Below are 13,255 nucleotides of genomic sequence, written 5' to 3' on the forward strand. Positions count from 1 at the left end.
TCCTGACCCTCTGTTAGGGCAGTGACAGCCTGTCTGCAGGGCTACGTGACCACCTCAGTTGGGGCCTCTGGCTTCAGAGCCTGGCTGCCACACCATATAGAAATATGGGCCTTCAATCAGAGGACAACTTTGTGGAGTCGTTTTCTCCTGTCTTTAGTTGTTTGCCAGGGATTGAATTCAGGTCACCAGGTTTGTGTGGTATCTTTACCCGCTGAGCCATCTTTTTGGCCCTCATTTTAAATTACATTGTGTGTGTGTGTTATACACACCTGTGTGTTCGCGCCTTTGTTTGCACGCAGAGACCAATGGAGGTGGTTAGATGTCTTCCTCAATCACTGTCTTTCTTACTCCTTTGAGATGGAGCCTCTCCCTGAACTTGGAGCTCACGTGTTTTGGCTGGACTGCTTGCTAACAAACTTTATCCATCCTCCATGTCTGCCCTCTTCAGTGCTGGGGTTATAGGTGCATGTGAGACCCATTTCCTGCTTGTTACGTGGGTGCTGGTATCTGAACTCATATCATCATGCTCATGAAGCAAGCACTGTTACCCCCGAGTCATCTTCCAGCTCTGAGATGCTGCATCTTAAGAAAGCTGGGTTTCCTGTGTGTCTTCCTAATTTAGAATGAAAGGAACTAATTAATAGTTGGAGAGCAGTTGAATAAGAAACATATTACTCTACCGGCTATAATTAACTAGTTAACTCTTAAATCTGTCTAGCGAAAAACCATTTTATGAGAGTAAAGTGGGTCGGCTCAGTGGTAGAACCCTTGCGCAGGGTTCCTGTGTTCAAGCCTCAGCACTGCAAAAACTCCAAACTCAGTTTTAGTACTTTTCCTTTTTTATGCATTTACAGTGCCCGAACATGATTTTGAGAACTCATTTTATAACAAATAGTAGTCCCTAGTGGAGCTGCTCTCAAGAGAGAATACTGTGTCAACAGCCTATCTCCTTCCCTTTGCGTTTCTTCTCCTTTGCTCGGAAAGGAGGCTGCCCCCTTGCGAAACTGCACAGCGGGAAGGACAGTGTAGGTGCTACCTTTGCCTTTGGCTAATGTGACCAAGCTTGTTTTAAGGGTGTTTAGAGGAGCCTGTGCCCTTCTAAGACTGAGTTTATTGAGAGAGAGGTGATAGGACAGTGCCTACCATGACTCTCAGCGTGGTGCGAGGGTTTTGGTGGAAGCAGAAGATTGCTTTCCTAACTTGTGCGTTTACAGGCTAGGGAACTTTGAAAAATGCCAGCTTACCAAGCACATAGCTCTCTGGTTCGATCCTTTGGGCTTTGCCATTCTGCTAATAAAAATAATACTCATGTTTTTCTGATCCGTTCACCAAGTGTTCGTGCTTCCCACCCTGCGTGTGATCAGGAGTGTCTTTGTCTTTGATGAAATGCTTCCTGACAGTGCGTGTTCTGCCCGCCCGTGATTTGTTCTCCTCTCTTCCTTTGCAGAATGGACTGCTGAACTATGAAGGATTTCAGACCTAGTCGTGGGTCATCACTCCGCCGCTCTCGCCTTTATCGCCTACTAGTTATTTAAATTGAACTTTTAATATCCGACCAGCTGCTCTTCAGACACACATGGTGCATTGCTGCCATTCCCCGGATTGCATCTTTGAAACACACGCTCTTAGTAGCCTTCAGCGAACAAAGAGGCCACCTCCCGGTACAGCTACCGGGAGGGAGTCATCCTGACCGCCCCCCAGCCTTGGCCGGATCTGGATTTGAATCCTACCATGGAGCCTCGAATGGAGTCCTGCCTGGCCCAGGTGCTGCAGAAGGATGTGGGGAAACGGCTGCAGGTTGGCCAGGAGCTCATAGACTATTTCTCGGACAAGCAGAAGTCTGCTGACCTTGAGCATGACCAGACCATGTTAGATAAGCTTGTGGACGGACTCGCTACCTCTTGGGTGAACTCTAGCAATTACAAGGTAAGCCGTGCTCTTGGAGGTGCTCTTGAAGGTGGTAAGGCTGTCTTGGCAGATCGAAACTGGTCTGGGGAAAAAAATCATTAGGGAAGTATTAGCAGCCTAATCCCTCGACTTCAAACACAATATGCATGCAAATTATGGGAAGAGTGGGGGACACTTTTGTGTGGGGACGTTTAAAAGCATTTGCAGTCTTGACATTGGAGGTTTGGACACCTTGGTGACTGGTCTTCACTGTTGTCTCTGGGGTCAGAACGTAGAACATTTTACTTTCAAATTACTATTGAAATCTACATGGTACCTGGCCAAAACCAGTTTCGGTTGTCAAGGAGTGACTTTAACCCTTGGGTAATGGCTAGAGGATGATAGATAGCTTTTGGACTTGGTACCTGACCAGAAACAGTTTCAGTTGTCTTCGGTTGTCAAGGAGTGACTTTGACTCACGGGTAATGGCTAGAGGATAGCTTTTGGTTTTGAAGATTAGGGCTCTTCATGTGCAGTAGGTGAAGGGTGTCTGTAGGGAGGTCTGTGCACAGCCCATTTAAGTTGTGAACATGGACCATTTGCCATTCAAGGTTGAGCTTCATGAATGCAAACTACAGGGCGCTGGAAGCCCTGAAGAGGTGTTCTTCACCTGCCCCTCTTCACCTGCCTCCTCTTCACCTGCCCCCTCTTCACCTGCCCTTCTTCACCTGCCCCCTCTTCACCTGCCCCCTCTTCACCTGCCCCTCTTCACCTGCCCCTCTTCACCTGCCCCCTCTTCACCTGCCCCCTCTTCACCTGCCCCCTCTTCACCTGCCCCCTCTTCACCTGCCCCCTCTTCACCCGCCCCTCTTCACCCGCCCCTCTTCACCCACCCCCTCTTCACCCGGCCCCTCTTCACCCGGCCCCTCTTCACCTGCCCCCTCTTCACCTGCCCCCTCTTCACCTGCCCCCTCTTCACCTGCCCCTCTTCACCTGCCCCTCTTCACCTGCCCCCTCTTCACCTGCCCCCTCTTCACCTGCCCCCTCTTCACCCGGCCCCTCTTCACCCGGCCCCTCTTCACCCGGCCCCTCTTCACCTGCCCCCTCTTCACCTGCCCCCTCTTCACCTGCCCCCTCTTCACCTGCTCCTCTTCACCTGCCCCCTCTTCACCCGCCCCCTCTTCACCTGCCCCTCTTCACCCGCCCCCTCTTCACCCGCCCCCTCTTCACCCGCCCCCTCTTCACCCGCCCCCTCTTCACCCGCCCCCTCTTCACCTGCCCCCTCTTCACCTGCTCCTCTTCACCTGCCCCCTCTTCACCCGCCCCCTCTTCACCTGCCCCTCTTCACCTGCCCCCTCTTCACCTGCCCCCTCTTCACCTGCCCCCTCTTCACCTGCTCCTCTTCACCTGCCCCCTCTTCACCCACCCCCTCCTGTATCTTCGGCTCATCCCTCCCAGGGTGTGGCGTCTCTGGGTCAGGTTTGAGTGGCCGGAAGGGTAGGAAGCTTGTGCGGCTGCCGGCAGTGGGCAGTGCGGCAGACTTGGTCAGGTGGCCACAGACACTGGCTCCCTTGTGCCCCTCCTTACTGACTCAGGTGCCTGAGGCTGATTTGGACTTAGGAGCTGGTGCTTACAGGGTTCCTTTTGGTCCCCATTCCACACACATTTAAGCCCCAGTCTTAAGCAAGAGCGGTGAACTCTTATTGTTAAGACATTACCTCATATGTAACAGTCCTTCACCACTGGGTATACCTGTGGGTCCCCCATCCTTGAAACTGAGCTGAAATCCTGTCTCGGTCTATTTACTTGGCAGAAGTTAATGAGTATTGTCTCGTATGCAGGCTACCCGGCGCTCTATGGTGAGAGCATTGGCCCTGAGAGGTCAGGTAGAGTCCGCTTGTGCTTGTCAGGGTTGACCGCTTATGTGTTTGAGCCATGGCTCCGCTACTCTTGTGTGCATGGTAAGAAGCATTTGGCAGAGACGCTAGCGTGTAGGAAATTTAGCAAGACTAGTAGTAGCTGAGGTAATATGGGGGGTTGGGGGAGGAGTGCTTTCCGAGCTTGTGACAGACCTTGTGCATGTTCCTGGCCAGTCGGCCTTACTTCTTCCCATCCCTCCCTGTGGAGCCACTGGGCAGTGAGTGACACTGGGCAGTGAGGGCCCCTGGGCAGTGAGGGCCCCTGGGCAGTGAGTGACACTGGGCAGTGAGGGCCCCTGGGCAGTGAGGGCTGGCCGCTGGGCAGTGAGGGCCCCTGGGCAGTGAGGGCTGGCCGCTGGGCAGTGAGGGCCCCTGGACAGTGAGGGCCCCTGGACAGTGAGGGCCCCTGGACAGTGAGGGCCCCTGGGCAGTGAGGGCCCCTGGGCAGTGAGGGCCCCTGGACAGTGAGTGACCCTGGGCAGTGAGGGCCCCTCGGCAGTGAGAGCCCCTGGGCAGTGAGAGCCCCTGGGCAGTGAGGGCCCCTGGGCAGTGAGTGACCCTGGGCAGTGAGTGACCCTGGGCAGTGAGGGCCCCTGGGCAGTGAGTGACCCTGGGCAGTGAGGGCCCCTGGTCAGTGAGGGCTGGCCGCTGGGCAGTGAGAGCCCCTGGGCAGTGAGGGCCCCTGGGCAGTGAGGGCCCCTGGGCAGTGAGTGACCCTGGGCAGTGAGGGCCCCTGGGCAGTGAGTGACCCTGGGCAGTGAGGGCCCCTGGTCAGTGAGGGCTGGCCGCTGGGCAGTGAGAGCCCCTGGGCAGTGAGGGCCGCTGGGCAGTGCCTTTTTTGCCTGTCCAGGATCACTTCCCACCTCCTGCTTAACTGCTGGTCTCAGCAAAGGTGCTCTTCTCTCTCCTAAGGGAAGTCTGTGTTCACAGGAAGGAGGGCGGGTACTTGAGTCTGACTGTACCAGGAAGAGGAGATTGCGGCTAGGATATTACGATGTTAATTAGCAACCTGTGGGGCCTGTTTCACTGGCCTGTAATGTCTCTGAGTCTCAGGTTTCCCATTTATAATGTCAGGATAATCAGATTATTTACTAATCTTAAAAGATTTATTTATATTTATTTTATTTGTATGAGTGTTTGCCTGCATGTTAGCTTGTGCACCACATGTGTGCAGTGTCCACGGAAGCGAGAAGAGGCCATCTCCCTGAGCTGAACTGGAGTTACAGACGGTTGAGAGCCACCACGTGGGTACTGGGAACCAAACTTAGCTTCTCCGCAAGAGCAGTTGATGCCTTTAACCACTAGGCCCTCTCTCCTCTTCTCGCTTCTGTGGACACTGCACACATGTGGTGCACAAGCTAACATGCAGGCAAACACTCATACAAATAAAATAAATATAAATAAATCTTTTAAGATTAGTAAATAATAACAATCCTTAAAAGATTGTTTTGTATCCATGCATGCTTGTGTGTATGTGAATGTGTGTATGCCTTGGTGTGTGGTGTAGGTTGGAGAACCTCAGGTGTTGTGTTTTGCTGAATTGTTCTATTTCCAATAAAAACTCAAGAGGCAGTTATTGGGGTGAAAAGCCTTAGAGATCAAAGAAGCAGAGAAGAGAAGTCACCAGCTGACCTTCCCTTTCTTATTGGTTACCCAGCCAGCACCTCTTCCCATCAAAAGTCCCAGAATCCCAAGTCCCTCCCCTCTCCTTCCTGATGGACCTCCCTATCTATTCCTGGCTTCTATGGCTAATTCCAGTCAGCGAGTTGGTGGCTCTGCCCCATCCCAAGTTAGCTCTATTAACATGGTCTTGGAGAGTCACGGCGTAGCACTCAAGTGTTGATCTGAGGCAGGGTCTCTTATTGTTCACCACTGCTGTGTGTGCTCACGACTGTTGTGTGTGCCAGGCTGCAGAGCCATACACTTCTGGGAAGCTTCTGATCCCTCCTCCCCTCGCCCCACAGGAGCGCTCAGATTATGTGCACTCCCAAGGCCAGCTTTTACAGGGTTCTGTGAATCTGAACTCAGGTCCTTGTGCAAGTGCGGCAGGCACTTTACCTCCTGAGCCTTTCCCCAGACAGATAATAAAGTTTTTATGAGCACCGAATGAGGGAGTCTCGGTAATTTCCTGCCGCTGCATGCTAAGCTCCTTAGTGGTGGCTCTTGCCTTGTCTAGGAGTGGCTGGTCAAAACAGGCGATTGCATCACTGTTCAGGTGCAGCATGCCCATGCATGGAAACACATGGGATTCTGGGCAAGACAGATGTACGCAGCACCACTTCCTGGAGAGCCTTGAAGTTTCAGTCCTTTTTCAGTCACAGGAGGGAAGATTTAAGATGTTTTAACTAACACTCTGAGGAGTAATTCTTTTATCTTTGCTCCCCCAGCTCTCTCTCCTTCCCCTCCCCTTTCTTCTCCTGTCCATTTTCTTCCCTCTTCTCTTTTTGGTACAGGGTCTTCTATGTAGCCCAGGCTGGCCAGAAGTTGGGTGATCTCGAGCTCATGTTTCTCCTGTCTCCAGTTCCCAAGTCCTGGGAAGACAGCACATGTGTGCCACCGTGCCTGCTAGGGAGGAAACCAGCAAAGGCAGGCTGTTGGGAAGTTAAGTGACAAAGATTGGGACTTGTGACCAGGTTCACTAACCCATTTGTCGTGCAGATGAACTGAGTGCCATGTCACTTGGGAACCCTCAGCTCTGACATCTGCTGCTTTATTACAGAGGGTTGTGTATGCAGGCTTGTTCTGTGGACGGAGCACCCCCTCCTTTGGAAGTGTTGAGGTTCTGGCTCTGCCAGTTCTCTAACTGCAGAAACAGCCCCATTCCCAACTGAAGCCCAGAGCCTGGATCTGGTAGGGGCTCAGCAAATGCTAGATACAGGGGTGGACTTAGCATATAGATTGCTCCTCAGGTGTGATTGCTGGCTTTGGTGAAATCTGGACACTAACCTTTTAGGCTTTGCCTCCTTTATCTCTCCTAATCTTAGTCAAGAATTCTGAGAATCTGAAGTACATTTCATTAGACTTTAATTTTAAAATCGTAGGACTAGAGGAGACTAGCTTTCCAAACAGAACTCTGAAGCTGTACTTCTAGACTCTTCTACGTTAAGGACTAAAGAGATGGCAGTAGGAGAAGGTGATGTAATTTTGGCCTTGAAAGCAACAGTACTTGTGTTATTTCTTTTTCTTTTGTGTGTGGAGGGTTGTGTGTAGAGGCCAAAGGCCAGTCATAGGTGTTATTTGTCAGGAGCTACTTTTTTTTTCTTCTTGTGAGGTAGGACTTCTCACCTGGCGTGAAACTTTCCTGGCATCTAGGCTGGCTGTGGCTATTGAGCTCCTCAGAATTGAGATTATGTGGGTACTGGGGATTGAACTCGGGTCTTCGTGCATGTATGGCTAGTCTTCCTGACTAAGAGTTCTCCCAGTCCTTATTTTCCTAACAGGAAAGGTAAAGGAATGCCATGGAGACAGGTGCCACTGTGCAGTTCACACACATTTAGAAAGGGGGGCTTAAGTTAAGGACTTTTCTCTATTACATGTGGGCATGTCGGTGGGAAATGCTTTGATCAATGGTTGATGTAGGGGTCCAGTCCACTGTGGATGATCCCACCCCTGGCAGGCAGTTCCTGGTTATTTAAGACGGCAGGCTGAGCAGACCAGGGAGAGCAAGCCAGTAACCTACATTCCTCCATGGCTGCTGCTCCTGTTCCTGCCTCCAGGCTGCTGCTTTGATGTCCCTCATCAATGAACCGTGATCTGGAAGTGTAAATAAGCCCAGTATACCCTTTGCTTCCCAGATTGCTTTTGGTTAGTGCTCTTTTGTTTAAGATATATTTTTATTATGTGTAGGTGATTATAGTGCAGATATTCAAGGATCCCCTGGAGCTGGAGTTACAGGCATGCGAGCCACCTGATGTGGGAACAGAACTGGGATCCTCTGGGGGAGCAGGAAATGCTCTTAACTCTCCAGTCCCTTTTGGTCAGTGCTTTATCACAGTATCAGGAAAGCATCTTAACTTGATACATGAGGTAATTCCTGCTGGTGGTTATGGGCATGACTCTTAAGTATGGGTCCAGCTTCCATAAGATCCTAAAGGCCTGACAGATGGGTATTTTTAGGCATTGGGAACACATGGTTATCTAGCAAATATTCGGGTAATCTGGATCACAAACACAACTAAAGACAGTACGTGAGTGAACAGGCTTGGACATGTCCCAGCAAAACTTGATTCACAGAAACTTTGGCCTTGCGATCAGTAACGTTGCCCGCCTTGATCTGACTCAGATGGCCTCTTTTTCTTCAGCATGGCGCCGTTAATGATCCATCAGGTGGATAGTGGGGATCCTCATTTGCATGTAATTTGGGAATGGGGGCATTAGTTTAGATTAGAGCAGTTTACTTTTAGTATTTTATTTCAGGATTAAAAATTGCCTAGAACAGCGTTGCCTGTTATAGCTCTCTCCTTCAGACTCATTGATGCCAATTTGAATCGTTAGTTTGTCACTGCTAGCTACAGTGAACTGACTGTGGGCTTCCTTGACTGGTTGAAGGCATCTTGAGGAGGCTGGAGAGCTCAGTCAGTAGAGTGCCTCCCTGTGAAGCATAGAGTCCAATTTGGATCCCCAGCTCCCCCTGGATGCAGTGGCACAGGGTTGTCACCCAGTGCATGGGCTGAGGGGAGCAGAGACCAGTTAGCCTTGCTAAATCCATGAGCTCCAGGGTTAGTGAGACACTGTCTCAAAGAAGGTGGGAAGCAATAGAGGAGGGAGAACCAGTGTTGACCTCTGCCCTCTCTGCATGTAGATGTATACACCTATGTAAACACATAACACACACACACTGATAGCAAGTCATTTAAAAATAACTCTTTATTTTGTGTTTAAGTGTCTTGTCTTCATGAATGGATGTGCACCACATGCTTCCCTGGTGTCCTCATCAGGTCCCCTGGGACTGGAGTTACAGACGGTGTGAGCCACCCTGTGGTGCTGGGAACTGAACTGAGGTCCTCTGTAAGAACAAGCATTCTTAACCAGTGAGGCATCTCTCTAGACCAACATGTCAAGTCATTTAAGGGTTCAGTAACTGGCTATTTAAATAGTGGTGCAGGGCTGTCACAGTGACTCAGTGGGTAGGGGCACTTGTGCACAGGCCAAGTGACCCGAGCTCAACTGCTCGGTCCCATAGGCGGAAGGAGAGAACTCTGACGTCACATGTGCACTATGGCACACCTGTGCCTGTGTTTGTCCCTTCCTCTTACATATGTGCACAGGTGCACACGCACCCACAGAGGCACATACTGTGTAATTGAAAATTTAAATACTCATACATCCAGGGCACATCATGGGGGTGCTGTTTAATATGGAAGACCTTGTGAAGTGTTTCATTCTGTGAAGGGACCGTGGGAGACTGGAGGCCCTTCTCACCCATGAGGTTTCTCTTTAGATTACCCATATATCAGAAATAAAATGAAACCCTCAAATTCTGAACATGGTTGTTTTCAGCGATCTGGTCTTCCCTTTTTTTCCCCCCCTTTTTTCATCTTCTTCCTTTCTTTTCTTTTTTTTTTTAATTTGCAGACAGGGTCTCACTATGTAGCCCTTACTGACCTAGAACTCTATATATCAGTCTGGCCTTAAACTCACAGAGATCCTCCTGCTCTTACCTCCTGAGTACAGGGATTATAGGCTTGCACGACTATCTCCAACCCTTGGTATTTCCTTTCTGGTTTCTTTGATTACAGCCTGAAGGAAAGGAAATATGCTGGGCTCCATTTCTACATGTGTGTAGAGCCATCATGTTCCTGCTCACCCAAGGAGGGATGCTGGGGTCCATTCCTACATGTGTGTAGAGCCATCACACTCCTGCTCACCCAAGGAGGGATGCTGGGGTCCATTCCTACATGTGTGTAGAGCCATCACACTCCTGCTCACCCAAGGAGGGATGCTGGGGTCCATTCCTACATGTGTGTAGAGCCATCACACTCCTGCTCACCCAAGGAGAGATGCTGGGCTCCATTCCTGCAAGTACGCAGAGCCGTCGCGCTCCCACCCATCATCTTGTTCCAAAAGAATGAGCTCCCTGAGAGGCTGGTGGGTGTGGCAGCCTGAGGCAACGAGAGGGACTTGGGCTGTGCAGTTTTCTCAGCTAATCTTGCCACCTTTACACCGCCTGCAGAGCGGTTCCATAGCCTCTCATCCTCAACAGCGCATGTACCTTTGGTGAACTCTGTGGACACTCAGCATCCTAGAGGAGGGCAGTTTCTGTGAATACAGCCTTACAGCCTTTCTCCCAGCATTGTAGATGAGCACAGTAGCTTCTGTGAACACACTGCCACAGGCCTTCACGGCAGTTCTCATAGCCACAAAGCAGCTCTCGTAGCCTAAGAACCCTGTTTCCCATGGCTTACTTGCCGTTGGAACTGCCAGGAAGCGTCACAGTCTTTCTTTACCAGCTGCTGAGGACATGTTCTGCTGCAGAAGGGGTTGACAGTTGCTATCACAGAGAATATTCAGTATTAAATAGCATGGTTTACATTCATAAAACCCCCCAAAGTCTGTGTCCCAGAACACACCTGAATTCAAGTTCTGGCTAAGCAATTGCGGACCAATGGACGGCACTCTGGGATAGTAATGGGAGCCTGTGGCTCAGACAGCCACTGCGCCAGATGACGATGAGAGGAGTTACTTTTTACCATATGAGATACTTAGTGTCATTTCCGTTTTGTAGATGAGAAAATTGATGCTCGGAGAAACCAGGTGACTTTTTTGGAGTGATGACCTAGTAATTACGGTTTCTGGGATTTGGCAGATGTTTGCTGTGGAGTCCCACTGTGTGGAGAGGATGGGAGGCATCTCTGTTTGCACACTATACGGCTGGTGTCTAGGCAGGGTAGGTTTGTTTAATCCAGTATTTGTGAACTTTGCCTCCGTCCACAGTTGTCTCAAGGCCTGTACCACACTGCTGGGCATTTGAATTTGGAGCTTCCTAATTCCTTATAGATTACCCTGCTGTCAAGGCTGATACGGTCTGACTGGAGGGGAGCTCGGGCGTATGGGAGGGCAGGGGCGTACTGTACAGTGTGAGATGGTAAACAGTCCCTTATGAATTGTCCCATGGGAATGTGTATGAGTGCTTTTAGTGGAAAGACAAGAAAAAGGTTAATAGGGAATTCTCGGTTTGAAAGCCGTGATGGAAAAGTGGATTGAGAGCAGCCGTGAAGAAGACGTTAAGTCAGTAGCAGCCTTTTTTGGGCCCTCTCTGGCAGCACTATGTCTGTGGCCTGTAGAAAGGTTAGTCTAGGCCACTTCTTCTGAGAAGTGAACCCATGAATTTATGGGCAGCGATGGATGTATGGACAGATAGGGAGGTGCTTCTCCCGTTGCTTATCTCCTAGCCTTGGCTCCTTTCCTGAGGCTCCTGTTTCCCTCCTGTGTCCTTGAGAGGAGAGCCAGAAAAGATTATTGGGTTCCGATTAAGTGGCTTCTGTTTCTTTTCTGGCTGGTTGCTTGGTTCCGCCAAGTGGTGCATCCTTTAGCAGGCTGGGAAAGAGGCTCTTCTCGACTTTGCGGTGCTGGCAAGTGAATTTCTCTGGTGCAGATAAAATAGATGCCTCTCTTGTAAGTAGAAAGCTACAGGGAGCAGTTTGAGGCTAAAGCAGACAGCCTCGGGACACGTCATTTCATCTGTGTGACTGCCAAGGGTGTGTGTGTGTGTGTGTGTGTGTGTGTGTGTGTGTGTGCACATGTGACAGACAACAAACTCTACTGGAAATAATTCAGATATCCTGGCTTTGCCATTTTGACCTTTGTGCTGCCTTCTGCGGACTCTGCCAGCCAGTGTGTGTGTGGACCACAGTGCTGTGCAGGTAGTGTGTGGTCAATAAAAGAAGTCAATGAGGATATGTAACTGGGGTCAAATAATACAGGAGCTGTTCAAAGTCAACTTTTGTGGAGTTGATATTGCATGCCTTCCTGTAGCCCTGCATGTTAGCCTGTGTCCTGGGACAGGAGACTCAGGTCTTCTGTAATAAGATAAAGCCCAGAGTTGTTTAGTGTTGCTGATAAAGTCGCTGAGCAGAGCAGCAGCTGGCTGGGGATCCTGTCATGAGTGCGTAAAGGCTACTGGAGCAAATGAATCCATTGAACGAGGATACTGGTTTTTGGGAGATTTTGCTTGTTCTTTTTATTTTTTTTTTAATACAACTCTTATACTTTGCCTTGTTTTCAAAAGTTAAAATTTAAATAAGGCTACAGATAAGAGATCATTAATTGAATGCCAAGAGGAAACAAAGAGAACCGTCTTCGGTGAGCGCTCGCAGCCAACAGTGAGGCTGATGAGGCCTGAAAGCTGGTGTTTACAATAACTAGCATTTATTAAGTACTCATTGACTGCCAGGCACCCTAAGAGCCTTGAATGCAACTTGCTGTGATCTTCAGGGAAGTGTTTGGTGGTAAGCCTGTGATTATTCAGTCTCCATCCCAGGAAGCCTCTTAAGAGAAGTCTGGAAGAAACCTCTCTGAGATTTTGTGACGAGGCATGCCAGAGGCAGGTTTTATTTTATTTTTAAAATATTGCTTATCCTTGGCAATTTCATACAGTGTATATATTCTATATTGATTCTTTATCTTGAGCATATATCGGTTCCAATGTCCCCCTCGCCCCACAACATATCTCCTTCCCACTTCGATCTCTCCCCTCACTTTTTTAAGTAACCCCGAGTCTGGTTAGTGCTGTGGCTGAATGTTGACTGATCTCGTGTAGGCTAACAAGCACACAGCCAAGTCCTGTGTAGAACTCAGTATTCAGAGCACTCTTCTCCATCCCCTGGCTCTTCCATTCTTCCTGTGATGTTCCCTGAGCCGTCTGAGGGTGGGTTGATATAAACCCCCTCAGGGCTGAGCACTCAGTAGTCCCTTATTCTCGGTACCAGCCATTAGCCTCTGTAGGTGGTGCAGGCTTCCCAGTGTGGAAGCAGCTTCTGTGGCCAAGGCTGAGAGCAGCACTGTCCGTGGGCAGGAATATAAACACTTAGAGGGCAGTTTGACAGCATGGATAACAGTAATAGTCTTACCTTACAGACATGACTTCATGGACGTCTAAGACATGAATTCCTTCCTGTGGAACAGGCCTCAAATCCAACAGAAAGGGGACAGTTGCCTTTCTGCACAAGGCAGGGGATCAGCCTGAATATTCTGACTTGGAGGCTGCCTCTGAAGCAGCCGCAATGCCTGATGATTTCCACTGTTTTAGTAGGTACATAAAGAAAATGTCACAGTTAGTGACTACTTCAACAGATAAAGAGAAAAAATGCTTTTTTTGTATACACGTGGTATGTGTACACATGCGTCCATGTATTTGTGCATGCATGTTTATGTCTGGGTACATGTCTGAGTATATAAAGTAGTGGAATTAATTAGGAGTTATTAAGAATTTCAGGCTTCAGGGCTGGAGA

At 49.6% G+C, this 13,255-nt stretch overlaps 1 protein-coding gene across 39 annotated transcripts in view; it reads left to right on the top strand.

Annotated features, from left to right (window-relative positions):
• Positions 1-13,255, top strand: part of Clasp1 (cytoplasmic linker associated protein 1) — a 221,796-nt gene that overhangs the window by 31,563 nt on the left and 176,978 nt on the right. For all 39 annotated transcript variants that reach the window (XM_041648618.1, XM_041648577.1, XM_041648578.1 and 36 more), the window contains exon 2: positions 1,448-1,926. In XM_041648618.1, coding sequence (XP_041504552.1) covers positions 1,732-1,926 — 195 coding nt within the window. In that variant the 5' untranslated portion in view covers positions 1,448-1,731. The remainder of the gene's footprint in view (positions 1-1,447; positions 1,927-13,255) is intronic.

This window comes from Microtus oregoni, unplaced genomic scaffold (genome assembly GCF_018167655.1).
Source record: "Microtus oregoni isolate MIOR12 unplaced genomic scaffold, Mior012 000003F_ref0000135, whole genome shotgun sequence".
Lineage (NCBI taxonomy): Eukaryota > Metazoa > Chordata > Mammalia > Rodentia > Cricetidae > Microtus > Microtus oregoni.